This window comes from Macaca thibetana, chromosome 4 (assembly GCF_024542745.1).
Source record: "Macaca thibetana thibetana isolate TM-01 chromosome 4, ASM2454274v1, whole genome shotgun sequence".
In the NCBI taxonomy this organism is placed as follows: Eukaryota; Metazoa; Chordata; class Mammalia; order Primates; family Cercopithecidae; genus Macaca; species Macaca thibetana.
The window spans coordinates 26,098,621-26,115,456 of NC_065581.1; the positions used below are offsets into that span (position 1 = coordinate 26,098,621).

The 16,836-nt window shown below is 38.7% G+C and overlaps 2 protein-coding genes across 2 annotated transcripts; both read right to left on the reverse strand.

The window, feature by feature from the left end:
* Positions 1-1,546: 1,546 nt before the first annotated feature.
* H1-6 (H1.6 linker histone, cluster member) lies at positions 1,547-2,287 on the reverse strand. The gene has a single exon (XM_050788943.1). It carries the CDS (start codon positions 2,236-2,238, stop codon positions 1,612-1,614), a length of 627 nt encoding a protein of 208 aa, XP_050644900.1. The 5' UTR covers positions 2,239-2,287; the 3' UTR covers positions 1,547-1,611.
* Positions 2,288-9,231: 6,944 nt separating this feature from the next.
* On the reverse strand, positions 9,232-16,680 carry LOC126953535 (histone H2B type 1-C/E/F/G/I). Its single transcript, XM_050788968.1, has 2 exons — positions 16,229-16,680; positions 9,232-9,365 (listed from the first exon to the last, which is right to left on the reverse strand). The coding sequence occupies exon 1, from the start codon at positions 16,616-16,618 to the stop codon at positions 16,238-16,240; it is 381 nt and encodes a 126-aa protein (XP_050644925.1). The 5' UTR covers positions 16,619-16,680; the 3' UTR covers positions 9,232-9,365; positions 16,229-16,237.
* Between the last annotated feature and the right edge of the window lie 156 nt (positions 16,681-16,836).

Genomic DNA, 16,836 nt, shown 5'->3' on the forward strand with positions numbered 1-16,836 from the left:
TTTTTTTTTTTTTTGAGACGGAGTCTCGCTCTGTCACCCAGGCTGGTGTGTGCACTGGTGCGATCTCAGCTCACTGCAAGCTCCACCTCCCAGGTTCACGCCATTCTCCTGCCTCTGCCTCCTGAGTTAGCTGGGACTACAGGCACCCGCCACCACTCCCGGCTAACTTTTTTGTATTTTTAGTAGAGATGGGGTTTCACCGTGTTAGCCAGGATGGTCTCGATCTCCTGACCTCGTGATACGCCTGCCTCGGCCTCCCAAACTGCTGGGGTTACAAGCGTAAGCCACCACGTCCGACCCAGATTATTTTCATAAATAAGATACTTAAAGTAATTCATAAGGTTACAACTGTATTAGATCAATAATATTAAAATAATTATCAAACCACTTGACAGTGTGTTTTTGTTGATATATCAAACATAAATAAGCAAGCATGATTTTCAAGATTCTTGCAACAACTATAACCTACAAATTTGTTATTTCTATCAGTCACACTCAATGGAAGAAAATTCTAAATTTCAGCTAGTTAATGAATAGATGAAAAAAAAAACTCCCCTAATCCATATTCTGGGACACCTTGATTCCTATTTATTCATCCCTTGAAGTCGGTGGACAGCATATTAAGAAACAATAGTTATAATGACACCACAGAAAGACTAGAATGTAGTACTTGTGTTTAAAAATAAAAGTATCAGCAAATTGTTTGGATGCTGAATTGCTCTCCACTCCCTTCTTTGACACTGGCATTTCCAGAACTTAGATGCTCTTATATGTAAAAGCTTACTCTAGTGCACCATTGAGTTTTTCAGGATTGGACATCAGATTTTGTAGTTCTTGGACCTCTAGGTATACACCACGTCTCTGACAAGAAGCCCTTTTTCTTTTTTAACTTTCTTTTTTTTTTTTTAAGTTTTGAGACAAGGTCTCACTGTCATCCAGGCTGGAGTGAAGTAGTACGATCACAGCTCACTGTATCCTTAAAATCCTGGGCACAGCGACTAAGGGAGCATGCCAACCATGCTTGACTAATTTACTTTTTTGTAAAACCAGTAGTCTCCAACCTTTTTGACACCAGTGACTGGTTTTGTCTAAGACAAATATACTGCAGACGAGGGGATGCAGGGGCTGGGGGCGATGGTTTCCAGACTAAAACTGCTCCAACCTCAGATCATCAGGCATTAGATTGTCACAAGGAGCCTGAAAGCTAGTTCCCTTGCATGCACCATCCACAATACGGTTTGAGCTTATGAGAATCTAATGCTGCAGCTAACCTAACAGGCGGTGCAGCTCAGGTGGTTAATGTTCACTCACTCCTCAGCTGTGCGGCCCAATTCATAACGTGCCACCGACAAGAACCGGTACCGGTCGGTGGCCAGGGGAAATGGGGACCACTGGTATAGATGGTAGTCCGGCTATATTGCGCAGGATGGTCTTGAATCCTGGACTGAATTCTCCCACCTCAAGACTTTTCAACTCAGCTGCATCACAACTTAAACCTATAGTTAACTGTCATAGAAATTAAGTTTCCAGTGTTACGCCATTTTAAAATAATGTGGGTGGCTCTTAAAAGAGCCTTTGGGTTCTTTCGAAATCGGCCTCCTGGAAAGCTCTTTACTTCCTAGATGTGGCCTTTCTAATATTAGCTTTATGATGTTGAGTCAATTTTGGCTTCGTGGCCCTTGCCTTCACTGGGCTTTTCTGCTGTTGCTTACCCTTGGCTCCTTTAGCCTTTCTCCCGCTCCTAACAGCTTTTTTAGGAGCTGTCGCTCTCGGTTTCTTGGCTCTCTTATTGGTTTTAGCAGTCTTTGGTGACTTGGAGTCCCTGGATAAAACCAGCTTCTTGGTCTTGGCAGAAGCTGACTTGTTAGCCTTCCTTCTGGTAGATTTAGGAAGGACCTTCTTACTAAGCTTAAAGGAACCGGAGGCACCAGTACCCCTGGTTTGCACCAGGATTCCCTTGTTCACTAAGCTCTTGAGGGACAGTTTAATGCGGCTGTTATTCTTCTCCACGTCGTAGCCAGCAGCAGCCAGTGCCTTCTTGAGCGCAGCCAGAGACATACCTACTCGTTCCTGTGACGCTGAAAGGGCCTCGGTGATCAACTTGGACACAGAGAGGTTCGGTGCTTTGCGACTTGCACTTGTCAAGCCAGTCGGCTTCTTCCCTCTCTTCTTGGTTAGAGGTTTCTCCATGACGGCTGGAACAGCACCGGCAGAAGCTGCAGGCACGGTTTCAGACATAACAGCAGAGAAACGCAAAATGCAATAACCAGCGAAAAGCGTAAAACGCCGCGGGGCCGCGGGGCCTTATATAGGGTAGGGCGCGCTGTGATTGGTGCATCACCTAGGCACCGCCCCCGCCCCTTGGAGGAGGAGTATTTGTGTTTGTTTTACCCGGAAAAGTTGACTATAACACACCCCCTCTGTACAGAATCTCCCAGGGTCTAGTGCTGAATGACCTGGGGAGATTCATATTTCACATGACTTTTCGCTTTTTAATGAAAAATGACCCTGGATGCCAAAACTATTCGAGAAAGCCCTCGATTTTCAGTCAAATCAAGGAGAGGAACAAAACTTCCCCTTTCCCTTGTAAATTAATAAGTAATTTTTGGCAGAAGACTTATTTCATCTCTTCAGAGTGGTCTTCCAAATGAATAGCTTCAAATCGGTAGAGGACATAAATTATTCACGCCATGATTTTTATTTAAAATTATTTATATATGTGATGGAAGTAACACAGATCTCTTAGTTGTCTAATTGCAGAGTCACAAAATGCTTATAGAATTTTCAAAAGACTGCAGAGGATGTCTTTATTTAGGCATGTGCAATCTAATAAACCATAATCCACAGGAACATGGGTTGTCTGTGATTAAAGGTGCTCCCAAGTCCCTGTAGCTTTATAGAGAACTCTCAAGGATGGGGTAATATCAAGATCTCACACATTACGTAAGATTGGCCATAATCAGGCCACTCTCATGACCGGTGTCCTCAACTGAGTTTTGCTTATGGTTTCATTAATTGAAGTCCCCTCTATACCCCTGCCCACCCCTACCTCCCCAGATAAACCAACACAGCCCCTCCCCTAAATTAACTATAAAACATGAGGTAGGAACCCTAGACTCAAGAACCTACTGGAAACTACAGACCCCATGTCTAACAAGACTGGGCAGGTTGGCTGGGTGCAGTGGTTCATGCCTATAATCCCAGCACTTCCAGAGGCTGGAGGCCAGGAGTTCAAGACTAAGTTGGCCTGGTCCCTACCAGAAAAAAAAAAAAAATTAGCTGGGTGTGGTGGCACATGCCTGCAGTCCCAGCTTCTGGGTAGACTGAAAAGGATCACTTAGAGCCCAGGAGTTTGAGGTTGCAGCTACTGTAGTCCAGCCTGGGCAGACCCCCATCTCTGAATTGCTTAATTAATTAATTAATTAACTGAGCTGGCAGATTTGGCTGCATAGCTGTCGGGAAAGGGTTGTTGGAATAATGTCCACTATGCTCCCCTGAGCTTCTACTGGAACAGGTCTTTGTGAGAGGCCTGGAGATAAGAGATTGCTCACAAAGGCCAAGGGCTTTCTGGGATGCTGAGTGAGTTTCCTGTGGTCACAGCCTAGGGTCTCAGCAAAGGAAAACTCCATAAGGGCCGTTTTGTGAAGATCCCCAAATACTTGTGTGAGACATTTGGTAGACACTGGAAGTTTGTTTTGTTTTGTTTTGTTTTGTTTTGAGACAGAGTTTTGCTCTTGTTGCCCAGGCTGGAGTGCAGTGGTGTGATCTCGGCTCAGTTCAACCTCCACCTCCCAGGTTCAGGCAATTCTCCTGCCTCAGCCTCCCAATTAGCTGGGATTATAGGCGCCCACCACCACGTCTGGCTAATTTTTTGTATTTTTAGTAGGGATGGGGTTTCATCATGTTGGCCAGGCTAGTCTCGAACTCCCCACCTCAGGTGATCTGCCCGCCTCTGCCTCTAAAGTGCTGGGATTACAGGCCTGAGCCACCACACCCGGCCGACATTGGAAGTTTTTAAGCACATAATTTGTTGTATCGTTGTAGTTGTCTTGGGTTTAGATTTATTACATAAACAATCATTATTGAGAAGGGCCCACACACAGTCAGAGGTTGGGAGTCTGTTGCGATAGTCTCAGAAACATGGCAAAGACCTTGCCTAAGGGGACAGTGTGGTAAAGGAGAGAGTCTACATTTGAAATATTTCTGAAACAAAAGCCAAAAGATAAGACTTCAAACTTCTGATTGCAAAGTGAGGTAGAAAAGTTTCTTTCTTTCTCTCTCTCTGTTATACGCATACAAACACACATATGCATAAACACCTGAAAAAAAAAAAAAAATTCAGGAAACAGGCCAGGTAAGGTAACTCACACCTATAATCCCATAAATTTGGGAGGCTGAGGCTAGTGAATCACTAGAGCCCAGGAGTTCAAGGCCAGCCTAAGCAACATAGCAAGACCCTACCTCTACAATTAAAAAATTACCCGGGTGTGGTGGCATGTACCTGTGATCCCAGTTACTCAAAAGGCTGAGGTGGGAGAATCACTTGGGCCCAGAAGGTCAAGGCTGCAGTGAGCATGATCGTGCCACTGCACTTTAGCCAGGGTAACAAAGTGAGACCCTGTCTCAAAAAAAAAAAATTTTTTTTTGGAAAACACCAGCACTTTAGTATATTCTATTGTGGACTAGTTCATTTTTAAAAGAACACTGGCTTGGAAATCATGAGATTGATTTCACAACTCACTAAAGCACTATGTCACTAAGTTTGGAAAATATTTCTCTTTAGAGAGATTACAGGTATATATTTCTGAGCACCTGTATGTTTTTACATTTGTTTGGCTTCTCTGACCTTTGATATTTCCTGAGTGTTGTACCAGTAAATATTAGTGGCTAGGGGTCAAATTGTGGATCAGGTTGATCCATATTTACAAGTTGACAGATATGTTACTCCATTGCTTTAAAACTAAAACAGAATTAGAGAATTTAGAAAATTCTTACATTCCGTAATTTAAGACCCAGAAAAAAATGATTCATACTTTGCATTAGATAGCTAAAAAGGTACCATAAAAACAAACGATATCCACATATATATTGTATATAGTGCTTCTCCTGTGCCAGTCACTATCCTAAGTTTTTCTCCCCTCCCCCAAAACTGTAGGAATTCAGTTTATAGGTGAAAAAACTGAGGCACAGGAATGTCACATGACTTGCCCTCGCTGTGTTGCCCAGGCTGGTCTTGAATTCCTGGACTCAAGCAATCCTCTTTCTTCATCCTCTTAAAGTGCTGGGACCACAGGCATAAGCCACTGTGCCCAGTCAGGAAATTCAGTCTTCTAAACATTCATTATTGAAATCATACTTCCATAAACATTTTCTTAGATAAACTTTGGCATCTCTAACTTCTAAGTAGCAAAGTCATGGAAACAGTCACAAAGCAAGTAACTATTCTCTTTTAAAAATAATAAATTCTTATCTCTGGTGACAAGAAAAGTATACAGCCCATTTTTTAAAGTATTAATTTTACATTCTAGTTTTTTTTTAATGTTTACCATATATTTCTCTTTCTACGTATGTATGAGAGTGAATAAAATAAAGGCATCTACAGATTTTTACATGTTCAGTGAGATCAGCAGGATTTCACTTGACAGCACTCTTACCATACTCACTTCTTGGCTTTTCCTGATATCTAACATTTTTAAAACAAGTACTCCCTTTTCATACGATTCTTCCTTTTTCAAGAACTATTTTTGAACTTCATATTTGATTCGCAATAATTTTCACACATTATTTTACCATTAACCTTAACTCTCTGTTCAAATGATTTCTTCATTTTCAAAGTATTTTATTTGAACTGCTTTTTTTGGTTCAACTACTGAGTATTTAATTTGTCTGTTTTGTAGAAAGGGTATGTAGATAATTCCATGTTTTGTAAAAGTTGTCTCTAAAAATCTACGAAGTGCAAGTATGATGCTATTACAGGGCTGAGAGGCACAGAAACAAAAACAATAAAAAATTTTTTTTTAAAGTATTATTTGGTCTCTAAAGAATTTATCTATTTTGGGAGATAAAATCCAAACATAAGCAATGACAACAATTATTTTGTGCTTAAATCAACGTCCAAGACAATAATTGACCCAGGATTTCAAGGCAGGGTGTCTTGAAATCACTGAGAGAGTATAGCAAAGAGGGTGTCCTCTCTGTTCAGATGAACCTGAATAATTTGCTCAGTAGGTTTCTGCTGCTCATTTATAAACTGTATATCTTCTGTAGTCCTGGAAAATGTCTAAGAGGAGAGGGGAACTAACATCAAGGCCACCATTTAATTAGGAAGTTCTGGAAGTACCTGACCTGGAAGAAAGATTAACATAGCTGAAAATCACCCGTAGGGGAAACATCTAGGTAATCTTATTTCTGTTCCACCTGACATTTCAACCTTTCTTTTCAGCTCTAAGTATATAAGCACTTATATGTAAGTAAAGAAATGTACCCACATCATGTTGTTTTTTAAATCTATGCTTAACATGTATAATGCTAACAACACAGACTGATGTCCAAAACATTTCTATGAACAGCTCATTACTGGATGACTGAAATAATTTTTCCAAGCCACTTGGAGGCTAGTGAGTCAGTTTTCAAAAGCAAGGAGAGAAAAACATTAGAATTTAGGGTGATGTTTCTGTTGCATTGTAATCCAGAATACAGAATAGTCAGAAAAAAGCAGAAAGTCTTTCTTCTTAAATTTTCTGAAAACCAAGGTGTGAATTAAGATGGTACATGCCTACTTCCCTTTGCCTTTAGCCTTTTTTCCTGCATGGAACATAGATATGACCCCTAGACATGCTGCAGATGACCATGAGGTTGAAAGCTATATGGAAGATAGCTAACACAGGATGATAGAAGAGACCTGCATACTTGGGCAGCCTAGACAGCTCCTGACAGCCCCCAACAAACCACCCTAGCCTTCTTGCCAATCGAGAAAAACAAATCCCTTTCTGGCTAATCCACTGAAGTGAATTTCTGTAAAATGTGGCCCAATGTATCCATAATTGATATATAAATATTAGTTTAGTGGGTGGCACCTCTCCATGAGCATGTCGACTTCATAAGGCTAAAATTTTTGTCTGTCATGTGCAATTGTCCCATTACAGTGCCTGGTACATGGGAACAGCTCAATTGTGCATACCCATTGAAGAAATAGATGCATGGTCAATCAAATTTCCAGGTATATCTCATATCTTTCCATTAAAAAAAAGTAAGCATACAGCATATCTCCTTCCAGTTTATTTATTTTTCTCTCTAGGACCAATTTACAGTCTATCAGCAGTGCATGAGCACCTGTTTCAACACATACAAACCCCTCCAAGACTATAAGGATATCATTAAGCTTTATATCACTGTCAGTTAAGTGGTAAACAGTTTTGTACATACTTTGCATTTTTGTTTTTCATGAGGTTCAATGTTTTACATGGGTAAGTTGTTAGAATATATTTATTCAAGATGAGGCATTTCTCTCCTGGTGAGACATCTTGGTCTAATGCTGACTCTGGGGACATTTGGCTGTTGACTGTGAGGTGGCTATCTACATGTGGAGTTGAGGAGTCCTGACCTGGGATTGAGGAGAACAAGGTCAAGTTCTCACCTCACTTGTTTCTGGCCTTTGTGACCTTGGACAAGTTTAACTTTTATCTCTCGGCCGGGCGCGGTGGCTCACGCCTGTAATCCCAGCTCTCAGGGAGGCAGAGGCGGGAGGATAGCTTGAGCCCAGGAGTTCGAGACCTGCCTGGGTAATATAGCGAGACCCCGTTCTCCACAAAAAGGAAAAAAAAAAAAAACTTTTATCTCTCCTAGTCTTAGTTTTCTTGTCTGTAAGTGACAGCAATGATGCTGTCTTAGTTGGCTTGGGCTGCCAGAACAAAATACCATAGATTGTGTGGTTTAAACAACAAAATTTTATCACAGTTCTGGAAGCTGGAAGTCTCAGAGCAGAGTATAGCATGGCTGGATTCTGGTGAGGGCTCTCTTGCTGGCTTGTAGAGTGCTACCTTCTCACAGTGAGCTCACATAGCCTTTCCTCAGTATGTGTGCAGAGCTCTCTTTCTCTTTTTTTAAAAAAATAATTTAATTTGGAAGACCACGTACAGAATCTTCCTCTTCTTATAAGGCCACCAATCCTGTCCAGTTAGGAACACATCCTAATAACCTCATTTAACCTTAATTACCTCTTATAAGTCCTGTCTAGGAATAGAGTCATATTGGGGCTTACGGCTTCAATATACGAATTTGGGGGAATGGGGAGACAATTCAGTCCATAGTAAACACTTTCTCAAAGAGTAGTTATAATGTTTATAAGAGACAATGTAGGTAACAGTAGTTTCAGTTGCATGCAGCTAAGTGCAGTTTAGTATCCCTTCAGAGTCCTCCGCAGAAGAAGCACCTGATAAATATTATTTATTTGGCCTTAACCTAAGGTATTATTCTTTATATAGTGCCTTCCCATGGAATGACTGATATCATGTTTATTATTTTGTAGCACAGTTTATTTCTAATAGGGTCATGGCTAACAAGAAACATGGGAAAAATGACCCTCACTAATAAAGTCATTAAAATAAAGAAATGTAATTTCAATTTTTTTTCTTTTTGGGGGCCTATTAGGTTAACAATGCTTTTAAAAATCTATTGTAAATATGAGTGCTATAAAACAGGAATTTCCATATTATGGTGGGATTATAAATTGGCATGATGCTGATAGCAATTTGGCAATGTACATGTTAAGAACCTTAGAAAATGTTTTTCACCTTTGATTTAGTATTTCCACTCCATGAAGTCTATCTTTAGGAAATAATATTGGAACAAAGATTTATGTAGAAAGATGTGTGAGCTTTACAATCTATAATGCATAAAATGGGAATCAATTAAAATAGTCAATAACGAATACATAATTATCAGTGTATCCATAAATTATACATCCATAAAAAATGTTTCTAAGTATATTTATCTAAATATATATATCATATGCATCTAAATTTATTTTATATATGATACATGATGTGAGATATAAATATATATGAATATGAACATATATGCTATACATATAAAAAGAATAGGAGATACTAGGAGTTATTTTAATTTTGTCTTTATGTTTCTCATTTCATAAATGTCTATGAAGAACATTTTAATAGTTTTATACATAGAAAAAAACAAGCTAATTTTTCTTAGCCAGGTGTTCATTGGTCTTTTTTTGATTGTTCAAAATACCTCCATTTATCTTCTTTTAGGATCACTCATTCTCATTGGTTTATTTGCAAGATGAAACAGTGTCCAGCAGTGACGACTGTTGGAAAAGATGTGTCTAAAAGCTGTTGTCTCCCCTGGAGAAAAGAGAGAGAGTGATTGATTCACTTCTGTAATTTATCAGATATGAGATATTATATTTGACTCTGAAAACAATGATAATGATGATGGCTAAAGTTCATTGGATGTTTGCTCTCTGCCAGGCAGTGTTTTAGGCACTTCACATAATAGATACCAAGGCATTTAGTTGTTACAACAACCTTATGAGACACCTACTGTCATTCTCCTTGTGTTATAGATGAGGAAATTAAGTCACAGAGAGGTTAAGTTTCCCAGGTAGCACACCTGTTGGATAGTGAGCCTGTGCAGTAAAGCCACACCCTCTAGCTCTTGAATTTCTGTATGCTCTTAAAAGATGAACATAACCTAGTCATTGTCCTAAGGTTCCATTTGATCTAACCTTGAAGGATTTAAGTCCTTAGGAATATGCCTAGAGAGCTAATTTCATATAAGCGGGGAAAAAAAAGTGTATTTTTTTCTCAACATGTTGGACCCAGGTAAACATATTATGATCAACTGGCATTTTTATATCAAATAACTTATGAAATTCTTATAATGTATAGAAGGCCAACTCCTACCAAAGTTATCAGTCATAAGCTGCTTCAAGTCCTTTTAGGAGTGTCAAGATGGTTATAAATAAAATTTGTCAAACAGCAGTAAACACAGTGGTTTATATGCATTAAGGATCTTTAATCCTCACATATTTCTAGAAAGTAGGTGCTATTACCATCACCCATAACGTATAGAGAAGGATACTAATGCACAGAGAGATTAAATGACCTGCCTCAAAGTCCCACAGCTGATATGTGGTGATCTGGGAGTCAAACTTGGAGTTTGTCTCCAAAGGCTTCACTTTTTGTCATCATTGAGCAATGCTGTGCAGCCATTTTAGTAACATGATACCATGTCCAGAACTAGTGTTCTATAGTTGCTATTTCATTTAATCCTCACCTCATCTTTATGAGTAGGGCAATTATTACCACTCTATAGGCTCAGGGTAGTTGAGTTTGTTAAACTGTGACTCAAAGACATTTAATTATTGGCATACTATTTACTTGTGCACAGGGTATATCAAGCAATGGACTGATCTCACTCAACAAAGTATTTTAAAAAGATGGTTTATAAAATAGAAATGTGAGAAAAAAACACCAAACTGTCTAGGAATAGGATGTTATGTTTGCACATTATTTTCAGTAGAAAAGAGTTTAGTATGGATAGTCTCTTCTTGTATAAACCAATACTGTTAAAAGAAAACAATTACTGATTCTCTAGAAACACTTAAGATTGGCTGTGCAGCACTGTGGCTATCTCTGTGTAATATTTTCCACTGACAATCAACATTTCCATGTTAGGTAGGCCATGTCTTCATGATTTCTGGTACCAGAGTTTTTCAACTCCTCCATTCTTGGTAATAATAGCTGATAAAGGAGCAAGTATAACCATGTGAGTTTGTTTATTTATTTATCTATTTATTGACAGTGGCTTTGTAACATCATTTAATCATTTGCATATTAGAGAAGCAGAGAAGTAGGGCAAAAAAAAAAAAGTTATGAGGGTAATTGCAAATATTATAAGAATTCCTTAAAGTCCAAATTGTCTCCAAGAATTTAATTGGCTTATCTTAGTTAGATGAATAGGTCTCAGAGATCAGTTTGGTCAAGTTTAATTAAACAAGTTCATTTTTCCTAATTGATTTTTTTGACTCAAATGTGGGCCATACGCAGAAATAAATTATCTAGTAAACATTCTTAAATAAATTATCTAGTAAACATTCTTGTTTAGGAACTTTTAGTCAAGGTATAAAGGTCCTTGTTTACAAACCTGCAAAAAGTTAGCATGCCATTCTCATAGTAAAATATAACTGAGATTTGTTTATTTCTTTGTTTTTTAATACGTGGGAGGGCCAGATCAAAATTTAATAACTGGTAAGACAGATAATGGAGAAAAGGACAAAACAGAATAATACCACAGGTAAAAGAAGGAAGAAGCTATCTCTTTCAGACCTAATCTTTATCTGTAGACTTTGAAGAGGAAACTTCCCACTTCCAGAATTCTGGAGGTCTTTTAATGAATCTCAGAACTGTATTTTCAGTGACAGTGTATATCTCAGTGGGATTCCAAATAGGTTTACACTGGGAAGCACATATCCATCTGCTCTGAAGTATAAAAGCAGTATTTGTTGTTTGAAGTACTGAAAATGGAGGTTCCAGCATTGTTATAATGTTGTCAGAGAAGATTGGCTATTACATTAAGATATGAATATAAATCATGGCTATATAAAAATAAGAAAAAGATTGAAGTCTTATTTTAGAGTGACAATCCACAGTAAATTGAATGTACCACATTAACAAACAGTAACAACTTTTTAAATAAGTAAAGGCTCAAGGTAGTCATTATCTTGAATGCTTACTTGTGTTTCTCTGTAGCTACAGCGCTTGGTAGAGTCAGAGCTGTTTGGATTAACCATAGCCCTTAAATAAAGCAGGCAATTGTATTCCCTCATAGGCATGAAGAAAACAGAGGCAGTCATCCAAAACCTGCATGGTCCTCTAGGCCCACAGGTATACAGTACGTGATTTACAAATCTAAAGTGGCAAAAGCAAGATTATCTATTCTAAGGCTATCGTATGTTCTCTTATCTGTTTATCAATGGTTATTCAAAACTGTGTAAAAATGTTATTTGCATAAACTACACAGGTTTTTGTGATTTGTATTTTGTACCCTCCAATTTAGAAATTGTCCAGGTATCCAAAGATTAATCATTAATTTACTCAATTTAATAATATTCATCTAAATTCTTAAAGTTATCACACATTGTGAATTCAGTACTTAAGCTCACACATTGAATCCTTATAATTAGTAACATAAAATTTAATTCCATTTTTTCAAATGACATTATCTATTATGATTTAATTTGGTTCAATGAATAATTTACAATTTTAAAATTATAAATAAAGTGATGTTAACTCATCTCACCAGTACAGGTAGTGGAAGAAATATAGTACACTCAAATTAAATTAGTTTTTGTTTTTTAGAAAATGAACCCTAAACTTGTGTATACTATAATATTATACTAATATTATTTTTACATTATGATAAGAAGCCATTTTTAAAATGAAATTATTAAGCCAATTTGTCCAAAAAATAATCTTGATTAGATATATTATATATTTTCCCTATAAAAGAACATACCTAATAAAAAAGGTATTAACATTTGTAAGTTATGTAAAAATTGTGAAGTATTTTTTTTTTTTACAAAATACTTTAATCTGTTAACTAAGAACACTAATGAAACTCACAGTTAAACTTCTTTTCTCTGAGTTACAACTTAAACAGGTAGCACATTTAAAGCACAAGGAAAATTTTTAATTTTTTTTAGACAAATGAATTTTTATTTAAATTGATGTATTTTAAGTCTTTATGTAAGCCAACTAAAATTTAAGATTACATTATAATTAATTAATTCCCTGAAGTGGATAATTTCACAGTTATTTAAATTCATAAAATAAGATAGTATTTTCTGGGCACAGTGGCTCATGCCTGTAATGCCATCACTTTGGAAGGCTGAGGTGGATCACCTGAGTTCGAGACCAGCTTGGCCACCATGGCGAAACCCCATCTCTACTAAACCGTCTCAAAAAAAAAAAAAAAATACAAAAATTAACCAGGCGTGGTGGTGTGCCTGTAATCATAGTTACTGGGGAGGCTGAGGCAGGAGAATCGCTAGAACCCGGGAGGCGGAGGTTGAAGTTAGCTGAGATTGTGCCACTGCACCCCAGCCTGGGCGACAGAGCAAAAGTCTGTGTCAAAAAAAAAAAAAAAAAAAAGATAGTCTCAATCTTATTGCCAATTAGAAAAGCTAACCGTGCTAATACAACAGAATTTAAAGTGGATTAAAAACAGAGCCATAGGTTTTCTATTTAGTATGTTGATCAGTTAAAGAAATAAAGGTATGTAATCAAGATCAGATGTCCCTCAGGTGGCACCGTTGCTGAAAATATGAATAATTCTCTGATCCTCAGTTTAGTAAAAAATTCTAGTTTCCAGTGTCATATCCCTTACAATAAACTCATTAAGGTTTAGAAAATATTAAATCTTTGTTTTATTCAGATATTGAAAGCAATCTTTTTTTTCCTGACTCAATAGTCCAATTTGTAACAACATGATGTTTCTTCTATCCTCTAACCTTACTTAAAGAACCTGAAGGGGCAATAATGTGAAATTAGTAAAATTAATAATAAGCTGTAGAGCCTTTGGCATAGCAGTTACTGAGACCAGACATTCGGTTTCCTTGATTTCCTTTTTGTCTCCTGTTAGTCTTAACACTTTCTTAAAGTCAAAAGTTACAACAGGGCAGCTATTTCATATTCATATCATCTTAACACAGGAATACTGGTTTTGCAGATATCGACAACTATTTGGACTCAAAAAAGACAAGTTTTCGAAGGTAGAAAGAGGCATACAAGCACAAAACATCAAATCCCATATAAAGCCAGAAAGAAAAACACCAACTCTCTAACCTTGTGTTCTCAGAGAGAATATCGACATCTTCAAACAAAAACACCCCAAAAAAAGGTTAATAAATAAACCAGATTTCCTGTCCTCTCCACTGACTAATCACTTAATGATGTGACCAGAAAACCATAATTCAAATTCTACTACTGCTACCAATATGCAACCAATCAGCCAAGTTCAAATAGAATAACCAAAGTTTATCGCGGACGATAAACTTTCAGGATGCAAAAGCCAAAGGAATGTGAACAGAAAACTCAAAGGGTTCAGGGCTAGACAAAATGTTTCCACGACACACATTTCTGTTGGTTCTTATTGTATGACTCACATAAACACTGTCTTGGTGGAAAATTCAGAAATAAATGACCAAGAAGTTAATGATTTGCTTACTGTGTACTTGTACAGAAGAGAGAACAAGCAATAGAATTATTTCATCTAACACAGGCAAAAACATAATTTACGTAAGAGAAAGGGGAAAAGGTGGGGAAAGAATCAGCTTGGGAATACTGAATTTTGCTTGCAGATTTTGGTTACACTGATTAGTTAGTTGACAGGTAGAAGAGAGGTCAGTCTGAATGTGAATAGGTCTTTGACCAGGTCCATTAGAGGCATTAAAAAAAAAATTTAGGTACGGCGCGGGGACTCACACCTGTAATCCCAGAACTTCCGGAGGCCAAGGTGGGCGGATCACCTGACGTCCTGAGTTCGAGACCAGCCTGACCAACATGGAGGAACCTCGTCTCTAGTAAAAATACAAAATTAGCCCGGTGTGGTGGCGCATGCCTGTAATCCCAGCTACTCCGGAGGCTGAGGCAGGAGAATGGCTTGAACCCGGGAGGTGGAGGTTGCTGTGAGCCAAGATCGCGCCATTGCACTCCAACCTGGGCAATAAGAGCGAAACTCCGTCTCAAAAAAAAAAAAAAAAAAAAAAAAAAAAGAAGAATAAAATTTACTTGTGAGGGACTCCGGAAATTTCATTTCTCATCAGAATTTCTCAGATAAGTTATCTAGGCAAGGCAGCCTGTGATTGCACAGCAGGGTTCAACTATAAGACCTTGTCTGACACCAAAGAGAGGCCTTAGTTTATTTTCCAGTTGTGAAAGAAATTGCAGATTTAAGATCACACAGTCCTTATGTTAAATAACTTTGTAACCTAAATTACACGGTATTTAAATTTGTAAAAATCTGCTTTAACACTAATTTTATTTATTGTATATTCCCAGTTTTTAATGGAGAAAGCAAACTTCACTTCAAGGTGCCACAAACGTGTTCTAGACTTGAATAAAAAGATAGGTAAACTACTTCTAAACTTTCATCTTAAAATCTTTGCCTGGAAAAGACCATGAGTAAAATACTTAAGGGAATGTGGTATTTCCCAGGCCATAAAGCGGCCTGCAGTTGTCTAGGAAGGGAAGGTCTTCTAGGAGACACAGTGTATGTGCTAAGTTTAATGGCGTCTCCTCTTCATTCTCCCAACCAGCGCCTAGTCCTTACTGGCCTTCAGTTCAGTGTTCGAATGCTTGTCAATTTACCCAAGTTAGAGTTGGCTTCTTCTAAAGCAACTTTCAACCTTTTCTGCATGTTACAAGCCCACTACAGAGATTTTAAGTTTCAATCAGGCAACACACCATTTATGGCTGAGCTCTGGGATTCAAGTAAAATTTGGTTTGAATCTTGAATAAACCAGTTGAATAGAATTAAAATGTATGAAGCAACATCTGGCGCGGTGCTTACATCTTTAGGTTCTTACTGCCTTACTCTTATCAAAACCGACACGTATTATGTTAAAGGACTTTATTACCGGGGCAGTTGGAAACCAAGGAGACACAGCCTTCAGTATATTACGAAGGTGTGCGCCACGAAAACAGAGGGGGTGTCCTTCCTTAGCCAGTTACTCCCCAGGTTTCCACTCCGGTCCGCTATGTAAATAAGGGCTTCAAACCAGCTTTCTCTCGATTGGTTAATATTAAAAATGACAGGACAGCCTATTGGCTAGAAACTGATGGCGAAATTATGACTTTACGGCAGCCGTTGATCCAGGCGACGTAAACAGGGACAGACAACTGGGTCCGAAACCCACGCGAGCCTGAAGTTTCTTCCCGGAACGCGGGGTTAGCAAAATGGCCGCTTGTCTCCATTTTAAATTTAAGCGCAACGAATTGACCCCAAACCCATTTTTAGTGGCTGGTTTCTTCCAGGCTCAGGCCCCTTTGTCCCTCTCTAAGTTGTAGTACTTGTCCCCACCCTTCTCCAATCCCTAATACTCTTCCGCCGCCAAATAAAAATTTGGCGTCAGGCCACAGCTCTTTTAGTGGGTATGTGGGTGGCTCTTAAAAGAGCCTTTGGGGTTAAGTGTTAAGACGCTTACTTGAAAAGTTTACTTGGAGCTGGTGTACTTGGTGACGGCCTTGGTGCCCTCCGACACGGCGTGCTTCGCCAGCTCTCCGGGAAGGAGCAGGCGCACGGCAGTCTGTATCTCCCTGGAGGTGATGGTCGAGCGCTTGTTGTAATGCGCCAGGCGGGAAGCCTCCCCCGCGATACGCTCAAATATGTCGTTAACGAAAGAATTCATGATCCCCATCGCCTTGGAAGAGATGCCGGTGTCGGGGTGGACCTGCTTCAGCACCTTGTACACATAAACAGAGTAGCTCTCCTTGCGGCTGCGCTTGCGCTTTTTCCCATCTTTTTTCTGCGCCTTGGTCACCGCCTTCTTGGAGCCCTTCTTCGGGGCGGGAGCAGACTTGGCTGGCTCAGGCATCTTTAACACCAGAAATGTGTCGGAAGTAAACAACGGATTTCTGCTACTTATAGGGCTTTTATGCTAATGAGGGATGGAGCGTACCTCTTAGTTAATTGGAAGACAAACTGCAGAGTTGTCATCCGTGGGCCGAGCTATGCAAATGAGGTATGAAAGTGCAGCTTTTCTATTGGCTACCTGACTAGTATTTGCTACCGACCAATCGAAAAGTCGGATTT

Bases quoted from the DNA above. Each gene is read 5' to 3' on its own strand.
- H1-6 (XM_050788943.1), bottom strand. From the start codon at position 2,238: ATGTCTGAAACCGTGCCTGCAGCTTCTGCCGGTGCTGTTCCAGCCGTC.
- LOC126953535 (XM_050788968.1), bottom strand. From the start codon at position 16,618: ATGCCTGAGCCAGCCAAGTCTGCTCCCGCCCCGAAGAAGGGCTCCAAG.